General features: G+C 35.2%; 1 protein-coding gene across 2 annotated transcripts in view; it reads left to right on the plus strand.

The window, feature by feature from the left end:
• Ano3 (anoctamin 3) overlaps positions 1-14,596 on the plus strand; it is a 317,815-nt gene that overhangs the window by 207,471 nt on the left and 95,748 nt on the right. For both annotated transcript variants that reach the window (XM_048359642.1, XM_048359643.1), the window contains one exon: positions 8,804-8,962. In XM_048359642.1, coding sequence (XP_048215599.1) covers positions 8,804-8,962 — 159 coding nt within the window. The remainder of the gene's footprint in view (positions 1-8,803; positions 8,963-14,596) is intronic.

A 14,596-nucleotide genomic window follows, 5' to 3' on the forward strand; every position in this document is an offset into this window, starting at 1 on the left:
TTGAGTTTGAACTCAATAGTCAGGGAACATAATATTACTTTAAAAATAGGCCAAAGGGAAGAATAATTTGGCAGTAATGGCTTACACATATATTTCTAGCTATGTAGGAGTCTGAGATCTTGAGGACTGTTTTATGAAGCTACTGTAGGTAGAAACATCCATGAGATTCCATCTCCAATTACATATTAAAAAATAGTCATTTGTAGTGTACAGGAATGTTATGCCAATACACTGTTTTATTAAAGGTAATTGAACCATAATCAAGTTATTTACACAGAATAATAACATAAGGTAGGAATAAAAAGTTGTGAGTTTATACTGAATACATAGAATCGACTTGTATAACTATAGGCATTCTATCCTCATGAAATTAAATATACTTGAATGCCTATACTTAACTCATGGGAAAGGTAGGTACCTTAACATCCACTTTTCTTAGAAATTCAGACTACTTGGAGGTTTTCAGAATATTTGGAGGATGTACCCCCAAGAAACTCAACATACTTCTCCAAAGACTTGCCAAAGGGAACTTAGATTAGAGGAATACTGCTGGAACTACAGAAATTCTAAGAGACTGCTAAGTCCACACATTGCCAGGCTGGTATTTATAGAGTTCCACAGCACTCACATGTGAGGGCCAATGCATGCATGAATCCCCTGACATTGCATATACAGTTATTTGTTTAATATGTAGATATGAATATTTTCTATACATACTGCCTATTACCAAGCAAGATTTATAAGCCATTGCTTTTGGTCTTGAGTTAGGTATCTTCTGTAATTTAAGAAATAAAGCTACCCACATCAAAAGAACCTCCATATCAAAAATAATATCCAGAATTTAATTATAATTTTGCATTCCCCTTTGCAGCAGGTTCAAAGAGCCCACCCCCCGCATCTGTCCCTCCCTCTCTCTCCAGCCATCAGTCTATCATCTATCATTTTTCATAGCAAAAATAACTTGTTGCAAAGATGAAAGACTGAGTGTTTTTACTGGAAATATCTACTCTTGTGTTAAACAATAGATTTTTAAACTCTATGGAATTTTTTTTTTGTTTTTCTATGATAACCAGACTGAAACTCAGTATCTGACACTTGCCCTCATTTGCTAGCACACTACCAATGGAGCCTTGCCTCCAGCCCTGATGGTATGTTTTCACTGCCAACCCTTCAGTGTTTCTAACATGACGCAATATGTTTTTGCTGAGAAGAGATTATTCATAGCCAACATGAGAAGATCATCTACTTCATAACATTTAATAAAATATAGTTGTTTGAAGATTCCCTTTCTTTTCCTGGGCCTCATGAGATTATGGACAGAGATTCTGGGGTAAAAGAGATGGGAACATAGAGTTGCTGTTTCATAAAAAGTAAATTTTTTTTGCAAATAACAAAGAACTTTCCCAAGAATCATCTACTCTGCAAAGGCCAATGCATTTCTCATCAGAGAAAATCCATCTTTCTGTGAATGTCATGATTATGAAAGATTTCCTTCTCCACCAGCTCCGAATACATGATAAAAAATAAATCCATCATAAATAATACATATCTAATCATTTAAAGTAGTTTTCTTTATAATAGGTGTTAACTTTCATAATTCCACATTTGTGCACAAGGAAATACAGTGTAGAAATTCAGTGCCAGATACTTTGTAACCTTGATCTTGAAGTTTGCAAATACAAGTTAAATATTGAAGTGAACCTGTAGCCCCTGACTGAGGTCGCATTCTTGGCTATTCTTTGTTTCGGGAATATTTTTCTCTGTTGTACATTTTAACTTGATATTTGATTTTGTATTTGTAAAACAAAAATAAATCCAACTCGCTCTTGTATACTTGACATTTCTATGTTGAACTTCCTCTTCTATTCATGATCCTGATTGCCTTTCACCTGTTGCAAATTCACAGACCAAATCAGGGAGTATCTCACTACTTCAAGTAAGTTTCCTACTGAAAAGTTGTAAAAATATTATGTTCAGACTGAACTGTCTGATTCAGTCACCATTGTACTGTTGGCTCCCAGAAAATTCAAAATTTTAGAAAAGCCTACCTTGTAGGGTATATAAAAGTAGTTGGGGATAAAGATCCTCTACATGCTCAAATACGCCACTTAGGTCTTGATTCATGAATTGTACTTAATACAGAACTTAACTGATTCCTCACAATCATGTAAACTGTTTTTGAAATCTACTGCTTCATAAATTTTTTGTTTCTCTTATTGGAAAGATTTATCTAAACACCTAGGAATATAAGTGTAGTTGCCTAGATATGCTTTCATTTCACCTAAAAGTCCCTTCCATCCTTCCTTCCTTCCTTCCTTCCTTCCTTCCTTCCTTCCTTCCTTCCTTCCTTCCTTTCCTCCTTCCCTCTTTCCCTCTCTCCCTACTTCCCTCTTTCCCTCCCACCCTTTCTGTCTTCCTTCTTTCCTTCTTTCTCTCTGTTTTTGTTTGTTTTTGGTGTGGTGTGGTGTGGTGTGTGCGGGGGGGGGGGGGGGGGAGTGTTGTTTGATGCCAGTACTAGGGCTTGAACTCCAGGCCCATATGCTGTTCCTGAGCTTTCCTTGCACAAGACTAGTTCTCTACCACTGAAGCCACAGCTCTACTTCTGGCTTTACTGTTGGTTAATTGGAGGTAAGAGTCTTATGGACTTTCTTTCACAGGCTGGCTTTGATCTTCAGATTTCAGCCTCCTGAGCAGCTAGGATTACAGGTATGAGCCAGCAGTGCCTGAGTAGGAATGCCTATGACTAATTAAAACTCTGTTGCCTTATTCTGTTTTGTGAGCTCCACACGGAATTTCATGGCATTAATGATTGTAAACTATATATGGAAATTCTATACCTCATTTCTTCAACCTTTACAAAGCTTAACTCGCTGACTCCATTTTCAATAAAATGTCTTAGTTTATTATCATTCAAATTTAATCATTCATCAGAAATATCTTCATTCTCAAACAATTAGTAATTCTTAGTGATATTTCTTTTACTTTTCCATCTACTACTGGCATAAATGACATTAATGATAGACTGACACAAGTAGAGTTTGTGTTGAAAGTTGTCTTAGCCACCTACAGTTATCAAATTTTCAGTGTATTCAACAAAGATTCATCTGTGGTGATCATTAATTTTATGATGTTCTTTCAACTTCAAGGAATCCCTCTGAATCTCTAGGGACCAGTATGTTCCTTCCCTCTCTCTGATAGCATGTTTTAATTTTATTAATGACAGTATTGGTACAAGGGCAATTGATTAAAGGGTATGCAGTGTTCACTGATAGAGATTAAAATAGAAGTTTACCATTTAAATAGTTGTCTTATTAGCTCTAGTGTGTGTTCTATAGTGTGTTTTAGAGTGTTCAAATCATTTCATTCTTAAAGATAAACTTTGCAAATCATTGCTACCCTTGTTAGGTTTCATAGGTGAGATTAAGTTATAAGAAATGCTGGGGCTGGGGATATGGCCTAGTGGCAAGAGTGCCTGCCTCATATACATGAGGCCCTGGGTTCGATTCCCCAGCACCACATATACAGAAAACGGCCAGAAGTGGCGCTGTGGCTCAAGTGGCAGAGTGCTAGCCTTGAGTAAAAAGGAAGCCAGGGACAGTGCTCAGGCCCTGAGTCCAAGGCCCAGGACTGGCCAAACAAAAACAAAGGTTTCTAATACGGGCTGGGGATATGGCCTAGTGGCAAGAGAGCTTGCCTCGTATACATGAGGCCCTGGGTTCAATTCCCCAGCACCACATATACAGAAAACGGCCAGAAGTGGCGCTGTGGCTCAAGTGGCAGAGTGCTAGCCTTGAGTAAAAAGGAAGCCAGGGACAGTGCTCAGGCCCTGAGTCCAAGGCCCAGGACTGGCCAAAAAAAAAAGAAATGTTTTGGTTGTTTTTTTTGCTATTCTAGGGATTGAACCAGAGGCTGACCCCAGCTAGACCACTAATGGATCATTAGAAATTTCCTCATCAAATTGAAATACAGGAGGTGCTTGCAAAGAGGCCATACAAACATCATTGTCATTTGTCATCATTTGTCTTTGACCTGCATATCTTAATGACTGAACAGATATACAATCTCAGATTGCTTATTTCCAAGGTGACAGGGCTTCTTTGTCTTTTAAATTGATGGTTATGTTAAATATTCCAGCTACATTAAAGTGACATTTTCCTGAATGAGTTCAAAAGGTGCTATATTATATTTTATTTGTCATTAGACATAGGTTACTACTGAAGGTAACTACTGAGAATTGCTGTTTACCCTATTGCTAAATGTGATTTTTGTTTTAATGTCCTGAATCGACATTTGGCTAGGAGGATTTTTTTTTTCATTTCTGCATCCTCTTTTTCTGACCTCATTTTTAAAAGTTTCAAAGGATTCTCCATTCCAAAATGGTCTGCGCTTTTTGTTCTGACTGCTTTGTGCAATTAAATAACATTGAGTTAGAGCAGAAACTACTTTATACTCTGGCATACATAAGTAAAGCCTCAGCTTCTCTTATTTTAACAGTGTTGAAGCAGGTAGAGATCTCAATTGACATTCATAGTTCTACCTGAAAAGACATTTGAAGTCTATTAGGAAGTAAATTCAGCTGACAGAAATTTATGTGTGTGTTTTCCATACAGAAATACAAGTCTTAGCCTATGTTACTAGAACTTACAAATGTTGAAAAATGTCTGGTGGAAAAATATTTAGGGGAAAGAACATTGCACAGACCCTCCCGTATTGTGGCACATTTTCTTGCCTCCTAGTGGGAGAAAGAAGAATTGGAAGGAAAGCAAGTTATGTGAAATCATACGGCAGGAACAGAACCATGAGATCAACCTACTTTCAATCATGTCCTTCTTTTGGTTTCTCTTTTCTTTCTTGTGACAAATTCCAAGCTGATATTCTGTCCCTGGATTGATCTAGTGAGAAGTTTAATGAATGAGTCCTTAACACACTTTATCCCATTAAAATGATTAAAAAAAAAACAACAACATTTGAATCTTTTAGTCAAGCTCCTTAATTTTCATATAAATCATCAACCTTGCTGTAATGCACACCGTCAGGGAAGGCCTCACATAATCTTTGCTTCTTTATTTTCACCTTATTTAGCCACCTGCCCCCTAACTCCCTTCTAAACAGTAGAATAAAGCAACAGAGATGAGCTGTGTTGCATTATAGAAGATTGTCTTTTGAGACTCACTCTGGAAACTCTCCTTGTCAGTTTGGACAAACAAGTCCCCATATGGGAACGTTTATATGCCAGAACTAATAAGTAGCTTGAAGAAGCAGAACATAACTTCTAGAAAAAAGCGCACAAGAAGCTCAGCAGTCATTCATTAGCCACGAGGTGAATTCTGCCAAAGAACTGAGTTAGCTTCCCAGCTTTACATGGATCTGTGCAAAAGATCGGATAAATTTGAATAAATCCTTAAATCTGAGAACTACAAGAAAATATGCACACACATATATATGTATATATATGTATATGTATACGCATATATATACATATGTATGCGTATATATGTATATATACATACACACATATATCATTTTAAGTAGGTAAATTCGGATAACTTTAAGGAATTAAAAAAATGACTAACATATCAAAAAATATGATATTTTTATACATTAAAATACAACTTCACCAGTTAATTCTTAACAAACCACTAATGGATCATTAGAAATTTCTTCATCAAACTGAAATACAGGAGGTGCTTGCAAAGAGGCCGTGCAAACATCATCAATGTTGTTCTCTGTCTGACTGACTAAGATACATTTGCATTCTTGAGTAACTTTTATATCTTATAACCTTTGTTGAACCAATGTAGAAGTTAAGGGGAAAAATATGCTTTCAAGTATTCCGAATGATGCAATCTATGATGGGCTTGTCTCGGTCATATCTATACTTTAAGAAGCTATAATGTTAAAGAAGTCTTTTTGTTTGATTTTTGCTATAGTCCTTACATGGGAAACAGACCATTTTAGTGCATAGTAACTTCTGTATCTATTCCTACCTAATGATATTTCATATAATCATCACCATCACATAATAAGAATAATGTCAAATAAGAAACATTTTACATTATTTTTACTCCTGACATTTATGAAACCTTTCATCTAATATGCATTTATTGTGTGTTCTGGTAATGTGTTTGATGATGTATAAAAGACTAACTTACTAATGGCTTTTGGCTTGTTTAGCCTTTATCACACCCTAAGTGTTGATTTTACTATACCTACTGAATAATATATCAATCTAATCATCGGTGCCTAAGTTTCAACATCTATTAACTGGGATAATAGCATGTGTTTATCTAATTTTGTAAACATGAAATAGTGTGTGTGTGTGTTCATATACATCAAATGTGTCAGTGCATATGTGAGGCATAGAAAATCACTTGATCTTTATTTGGCTTGTGGTAGTTATTAGGGCTATTTCTTCAAATTAAATTGTATTAGTTATTCTGTTCTTTTGTTGGCACATTCTCAACTACACTGTAGAGGAATCTGGAGGACAAACACTTATGCACCCTGCTATAAGATGTGAATAATCCATAGTTACTGATGAAGATTAGCATATCTAACTATAAAGGTGTAGAGGTGGCATGAAGTTAACAGAGGTATTAAATCTGGTAAGAACCATGTCTGGAAGGATTTCATAGGGGGGCATACCTGTACATCATTGACAGCAGATATTGGCATTCATAAAAATCAAAATTTTAAATTATTTCAAAAACTCTCAGTTAATTACATCTATACATATTTTAAATTTAAATTAGATGCATTATTAAAAATAGAGCATCTTCCTCCAAAATAGTATTTTAAATGAAATTTTTGTGAGAGGAAAAAAGCAAGATTTTCATTATTCTGTCAGCACTTAATAAATTTCCATCATAGGTGGAAATTCTTCTGAAATATGTATCTGAAGCATAATTTATTTTTAACAAGGACTGCTTGTTTTCTAAACATGTGACTCTCTGGGGAAGGTAATAATGTTTCTTATTTGTCTGAAATGAAAGAAAATTAAACGTTCTTTGTTCATTAGTCAGTTGGAAGTAGTGTCTGTAACAAGAGCTATTAGTAATAGATGGTGGTAAGTCTAAAATAGACTTTAATTACATGAAAGGATTTGAATTTTTTCTAATAAAGGAGTATAAACCAGAACTTTTACATGAAATATGACATCAGGCTCACAGTGTCTAGGCAGTAACTCATTAAACAGTATCAAAAGGGTGACTAGAAAGTAAAAGATAAACACCACCACTGGAAACTTATGAAAATTATTTGTTTTTATTTGCAGAGTTAGTAAGATAGGATTAAGAAATCCAATTCTAGAACACTCACTCTTGACCTTATGAGCTGAAACCTCTGTGGCCATCCAATGAGGTGGACATACTAACCAGTTCCAATGTTTGCCTTACCTAAAATGAGAAGGATTCTTAATAAGCCAGAGTCTAAACTTGTTCCCTTTGACTTTCTTCAGCTTGCCCTGTTACTAGCAGAATCTGATTAAAAAAATAAAAATAAACAGAGAAACTCGCTATACTGTCTTAGAAATAACATTCTGAATTCTTTTTTTTCCTTTATTGTCAAAGTGAAGTAGAGAGGGGTTAGTTTCATATGTAAGGCAGTGAGTACATTTCTTGTTCAACACGTTGAACAAGTTGAACATTCTGAATTCTAAAATTAATTGTTGTATTATAGGCAGGAACAGACACTGGCAACAGCTAAGAGTCACAGCTATTCGTAAGAAGAGATTCCTTTGTGCAACAGAGTGAAAAATAACACTTTAGGGATAGAAAAAAATAGAATTCGTGAATTCAATTCATTAGCTATAATTAAGCAGTTTCTGTCTAGACAAAGCCATGAAAGTTAAGAGTCTTTGAGAGACTTCATAAATTTTATCTGTCCCTATATACAAGCTCCATTCTGAGCCAAATTTAACAAACAGAAGTACAACCAGTCTCCCTACACACCTAGGACCTGTCTGGGTTTTTGTTTGTTTGTTGTTTGTTTTTGCCAGTCCTGGGCCTTGGATTCAGGGCCTGGTCCCTGTCCCTGGCTTCTTTTCCCTCAAGGCTAGCACTCTGCCACTTGAGCCACAGCGCCACTTCAGGAATCCAGGGCTTCATGTATAAGAGGCAAGCACTCTTGCCACTAGGCCATATTCCCAGCCCGTCTGAGTTTTTGGAGATAGGCTTGGTGTGTGTGAATCTGGCTTGGTGCTCAAAAGAGGAAGCAGGGCAGACTTCCTTTTGACTACCAGATCCCTAAGAACACTGCTTGACTGAGTGGGAAAAGAACAACCAGCTGCTCACAGGGGACTTCTGGTACTGTGAGCTGATCAAAAGCCTGCACAACCAGGACCTATCTGGAGATGTGAAAAACTGCGTTGTAGCTAGGCCTCTAATATGGCACGAGGGAGAAGCCAGACATAATTCCTTGGTAGTTATGTTGGCTTCCCCTGTAGTACTAAGAAAGTTTGTTCAACCTTAGTGTCTGTGTTTGTAACGCGAATTGTAAGCAGTAAAATAAGACGTATTTTGAAAGCAACATATCTATATATGGTTTAGTAAATTGTCAGAATATATTAGGTGATAATATTTTATAGTTCATTATTTGATAAAACCCAGCAACACTGGGTCCTCTTCATTTCAAATTCCAGCAAATGCTTTGTTATTCTTTTTTATGGTAGATGATGATTGTTTTAAATTTTCTCCATCTCTTATAAAAGAAATATGTAAAACATCTTTCATAATGTGTTAGTGACTGTAAGCCAATAGGGTACTTACCTACCTTAGAATACTTAAAAATACTGCTTTGTTTCTAGAATGACATGAATTACATAGCATCCAGTGGGCTTCTCTTCAAAGATGGCAAAAAACGAATTGATTACATCCTGGTTTACAGAAAGACAAATATACAGTATGACAAAAGAAATACATTTGAAAAGAACCTCAGAGCTGAAGGATTGATGTTGGAGAAAGAGGTAGGTATTTGATTACTATTTTTGTTTGGTTTGTTACAATGGAACAGATACAATTACTTATGATCTAATGAAGAAAATATATGATATGTGTCCACAAAAATACAGTAATTTCCTTCCTAACAATAATATGTCAAATAATAAAAAACAATATACAAAATATAATAGTATTAATCAAATATCTCATCTATATATCCCATTAACCACAAAATACTAGTTTGAAAAAGGACTAGCAATTTTTTATATCTTTTCTCTGAAAAAGCTTAAGAAACTCTTCACCAACATTACTTTAAGGAATGTTGCCAATACTGCAAACAAAAGAAGAAAAGATCATGGCCAGTATTGATCATGGGCAGACATGAACATAAATGGATAGAATTTGATAAATTTATCTTCACATGTATACACATGAAAATGCTTATGCATTTACTATCATTTAAAGATGTGCTTCTTTTGGGGTGCTTTGGCTATGATAAGAAAAACTCCCAAGGGAAACAGTTTAGGCTTGTAATCTAAGAAATTTCTTCATTCATTCAAGAAGTGTTAATGAAGCATCTACTGTATTGACACAAAATCACTAGAAAGGAAAAGAAAATAATAAGCCTATGGATGAGAACAGTAAGATAGGAGAAGAATAATCAAAGTTAAGTGTAACAACAAGAGCTGAACTGTTCCAGGGAAGGGTTAGCCATTCAGTTTCAATATTGCTGAGAGGTACTGCTTACTTAAAAAGATAGACAGACATACTAGACCAGCATGAAGTGTCAATAGATAATAGAAAAAAAGAGGATATCAGCAAATATGATCAACTTGCTAGTCATAAGAGGAGACAAAATAATGCAGAGAGGGAAATGGAATCTTACATTTAATTCCTTTGCTTCTTTTATTTGTTACTTTTATTAATTTTTAAAAGGACATTTAAAATAAAATGAAGATCAAAGGGCAATGGAGGGTGAAAGGATGGGAATAGATCAGAGGTTTAGGATGGAAAGGGTCCAGGACAAAGAAGAAAGTGAAAGGAGGGAAAGAATGGAGGGTAAGAAAAGAAAGGAAGACTGGAAGAGAAGAATAACTGAACACACAGAAAATGCAAGAAGTTAGAAATACAAATAATGATTCATGTGATAGACAGAACACAGAAAATCCAGGAGAGTCAGAATGCCAGAAAATACATACATATATATATATATATATATATGTATGTGTGTCTATATAAATACATATATGTATGTATACACATGTATATATTTTATATATGTAATAGTATATATTATATGTATAAACACTCATTTTGTCATAGATATTTTTATAGAAAGATTATCCTAGCATATATTCCTAATTTTTAGAGTGACAAAATAACTTTCTAAACAACTGAGCTTATTGGGACTACATTTGCTGTTTCCTGCTGTGAACCATTTGGTATACTAAATAAAAGTATTCTTTCAATAAGCATTCTAACGTTGTAAAAAATACTGCCTCAGGGTTTCTATCAAGATATATTAAAATTACTATTCCTGCTTAATAAATTATCAAAAAACTATCAGCTTCAAATAAAATCCATGCATTAACTTTAAATTCGGATGGTCAGCAAGCTAGAAATGATGACTCGGTTCCTAAGTCCTAACTCAAAGTGTTTCATAAGCTGCATTTATACCTAGAATGCAGGGTCCTCTTAGAAGCTTACATGATTTTTACAGAATTGCTTTCCTCATGGTTTTAGGATGGAGGCACTTATTTCCATGGTGAATTTCAGCTATTAAGGGGTATTCTCATTCCAAATGGCTCATTCCCAAAATGGCTCATTCCAGTTGCAGAACTAGCATTGAGGAATTTCCCTTGCAGTCCCTGATTGCTTTGATATTTCTTTCTGGGAGGAGTCCAGTCCTTTCCAGGGACTCAGAAGCCATGAGGAAAACCTTTTGTTCGCATGTATCATAGCCTAACTATGGGAATTATATCACATCATATCTGTATGTATCACAGATGATAACAGACAAATCAGTATCATGAAACTCTGTGTTGACTCAAGCAAACAGAAGATGATACAATATAACGTAAGCAGTTTTGAAACTAATACTTTAACATTTTTTAAGTTATCTTCAGGTCGTGTACAAAAGACATGCCCTTTAACAAAGCAGTTTATGAAAACTAAGCATCTTGATCAGTGTCACCCCTTTCAGTATTCTCCCCTATCCTTCCCCTATCCACTCCTTTCTTCATTCTTAATGTTACAGGTTATTCATTGAATTCTTGACTACATTCTCCCCTTTCTAATTCTTCATTCTTTTTCCTATTTCCCCTTGAACACACTCCATCCCTTTCAAATACCTGATTCTTACTGTTTATTTTCTTGGGAGGTGATTTTGCATTTCTAAGGAACTATACTATTTGAGCTCTCCCTTGAATCAACCATATTTCATTATTTACTTATAAGTTCACAGGCTGAATCTATTTTCCACCTATAAGGGGAAAAATGCATCCTTTATCTCTCTGTGGCTGATTTATTTCACTTAATGTAATTTTTCCAAGTTCTTTCATTTCCTTTCAAATGATACAATATCGTTCTTTCTATGAATGAGTGAAATTAAATTATATATACATATATACACATATATGTGTACACATATATGTATCATATATATACATATATACGTGTGTGCGCGCGCGCGTGTGTGTGTGTGTGTGTATGAAATGCTCAACACTCAGGCCATAAAATAAATACAAACCAAACAACACTGAGAGTAAATTTTATGTTAACATAGAATTCATTGTTATGTGAACATTTGTAGCTATCTAAGATATTACATAGAGTATTTGGGGGCTTGGCTATAAATCTGGCATACAGTGCTTGGCAAATACTCTTAAAGTCTTGGTTTGATATCCACCTATGCACACACACACAAATAATAATAACAACAAAAGAAAACACCAACAGTGTAAACTATTATACTTTGTGGTGCTGTAAGTGTTTATTTTCTGCTATCAGAAGCTGTGCACTTAATTGCAGTTTAATTTTAATGCATATTACATTGAAAGTATTCAGATCTTGCTACTAGAGAAAGGAACTGTGAATCTGCAAAAATATCAGTAAGTATTGGATTTATAAGGTAAAAGATGATTAGTATGGAAAGTGTTGAAACTTTTAAATATATTTTCTGCAGAGTCCAGAACTAAACATAGCAGAGAGGAGATCTCACATTCTCCTCCAATTGCATGTGAATGTGGTCAGTTTCTACAAGATAAAAACAAGATATGTTTTGCATTAGAAGTCCATCAGAATGAATACAGAGGTGATTTCTAATGGTCAGCATAAGTGTTTTGTAATCTAATTCAGTTTCTAATTCATATCAGAATTTGTCTTTCACTAGACTTAAAAACTAAGAAGACATAAGGTACTGTTTTTTCACCACTCTCTCCCCAAAACGTATGGAATGATTTAAAAAAAAAAACACTTACATATCTTCTTATAGTTTTTAAACTCAGTCTTCAGGAGTGACTGTTGTATCTCTCTGAAGTTAGGGGTGGAATAAGTGAGTAATGATGTGAAGTGTCAGGGTTGGAGGTGCTTTGTTTCCTCCCAGAAGCCTGTATTCAGCAGTGCTGAACACAAAAGCACCAGACTGGCAGCTCTCTGCTTCTACCTCACAGCATCAAGTGGGCCAATTGCTGCAAAAACATGATACTTCTCTATTTTTAATGTTTTTTTTTTTTTTTTTTTTTTTTTTTTTTTTTTTTTTGGCCAGTCCTGGGGCTTGGACTCAGAGCCTGAGCACTGTCCCTGGCTTCTTGTTTTGCTCAAGGCTAGCACTCTGCCACTTTGAGCCACAGCGCCACTTCTGGCCATTTTCTGTATATGTGGTGCTGGGGAATCGAACCCAGGGCCTCATGTATACGAGGCAGGCACTCTTGCCACTAGGCCATATCCCCAGCCCATTTTTAATGTTTTTTAAGTGGAGGTATAATAAGAAGAGAATTGAAATTCAGGAAATTATAAAAAGGTAGTTCTTAAAATAGCTGTCTCTCTCTATATATATGCATACACATATGATATGTGATATATAAACACACATATGATATGTGATATATATATGTATCTGACAGTAAGTTAAGACATTCTAGCTGTGAGTGCACCTAGCTTGACATTTTCCTCGTGATGTTAGTCATTGTACTGCAGAAACCTCTTTTCAAAGCATCCCTTTATTAAAGGTGATTAGTCCTCGTGGAAGAGGTTGACAGTAATGAATTAGTAATTCATGTGAGACAAGCTGTTCATAAAGCTAATTGGAAACCTGACAGAGTCCCATCCCAGAATAGTTCAGGCTCATTGGCTTTCTTGTCTGTTCTGGCTCTTGTCTAGATATAAATTATATAGAATGTGTACTCAAAACAAATTAACTCATCCATTCAATCCATGTTCAGAGGCCCTTTTGTGTCTGATCCAGGACGAGATGCTAAGGCTGTATAAAGGAATCAAATGAAGTGTATTCTTTCAAGACACATAACTAAATAGACGGGAATATCACACAAAGAAGAGATCCATGTAAGAAAATTAGGACAGAGAAGACAAGTAGTGCATGACCAAATGATGAGAATGGAAGGAGAGAGGGGAATGGGGAAAGCAGGGCAGGGGAAGTTCTTGAGATATTGAGGGTGAGAATATGAAAAGATCAATTCAGAAGCTGCATTTTACTCTGAGTGAAATGAGGTTCTGAGAAATGGTATGACCCAAAATTAAACAATCCATCTTTATAAAAGGAAAAACTATACTAGTATAGGATGCTTTCATTAGATACAGAGGAAGAGCCAATTATTTTTAGAGCAACTAAAAGCCCAAAGAAAGAGAATATTGGTGTTGTTAGTTTTTGTAATTAGTATTTAGTTATATTACCAGATAAAGAACAGTATGGTTGTTTTCCCCAAACTAAATACATAAATCTTGATTCAGGTCACTGAATTTCACAGCTTCTCCCAAGTCAGATTGCTGTTGCTTTAATGTTTTTATAACTCAAGGCCTACTTTAAAAGGCATACACAACCAAGAAACAGACTCCAATAAGGACAACTCATGTAGGCACTTACAGAGGTGGGAGAAAATGGAAGGTACTTAGAAATTCATCTTAATTTGGACTAGTTTGAGTAAAAGGCATGCCATGACTTGAGAACCAACATTTCTGATAAACCAGTCAGGCACAAATATTTCATTAGCACAGTCTTTTTATAACATTTCGAATCTCTCTCTTCATTTCCCAAGTGTAGAAACTGAGGGTCACCTTTTCTCATGGTCACTGAACCAGTAGTTCCTGAAGATGGAATTTGTGCTGAAGTCTCTGTGATTACAAGCAACATACTTTTTTTCCATTATACCATGTGGTTTCTTCTAAACTGGTAGTTATGCTTGAAAAAAATATAATTGTGCCTGGTAAGTGAAAGGTAGATTGATGCCACACCAATAGACAAAAGCAAAATTTCAAAAGGAGGATTTTTATTATTATTTTAAGTACAAGAATTTCTGCATGGATAAAGTGAAAATAGAAATAGATTAAAATAAAACATGTGTCCTTTATTTTCCCTGGATGGAAAATCATTTAAATAAATGAATATTTAAGATTTTTATGTTTCCAAAAACTTTGCTTATTTA

Source organism: Perognathus longimembris, chromosome 13 (genome assembly GCF_023159225.1).
Source record: "Perognathus longimembris pacificus isolate PPM17 chromosome 13, ASM2315922v1, whole genome shotgun sequence".
Lineage (NCBI taxonomy): Eukaryota > Metazoa > Chordata > Mammalia > Rodentia > Heteromyidae > Perognathus > Perognathus longimembris.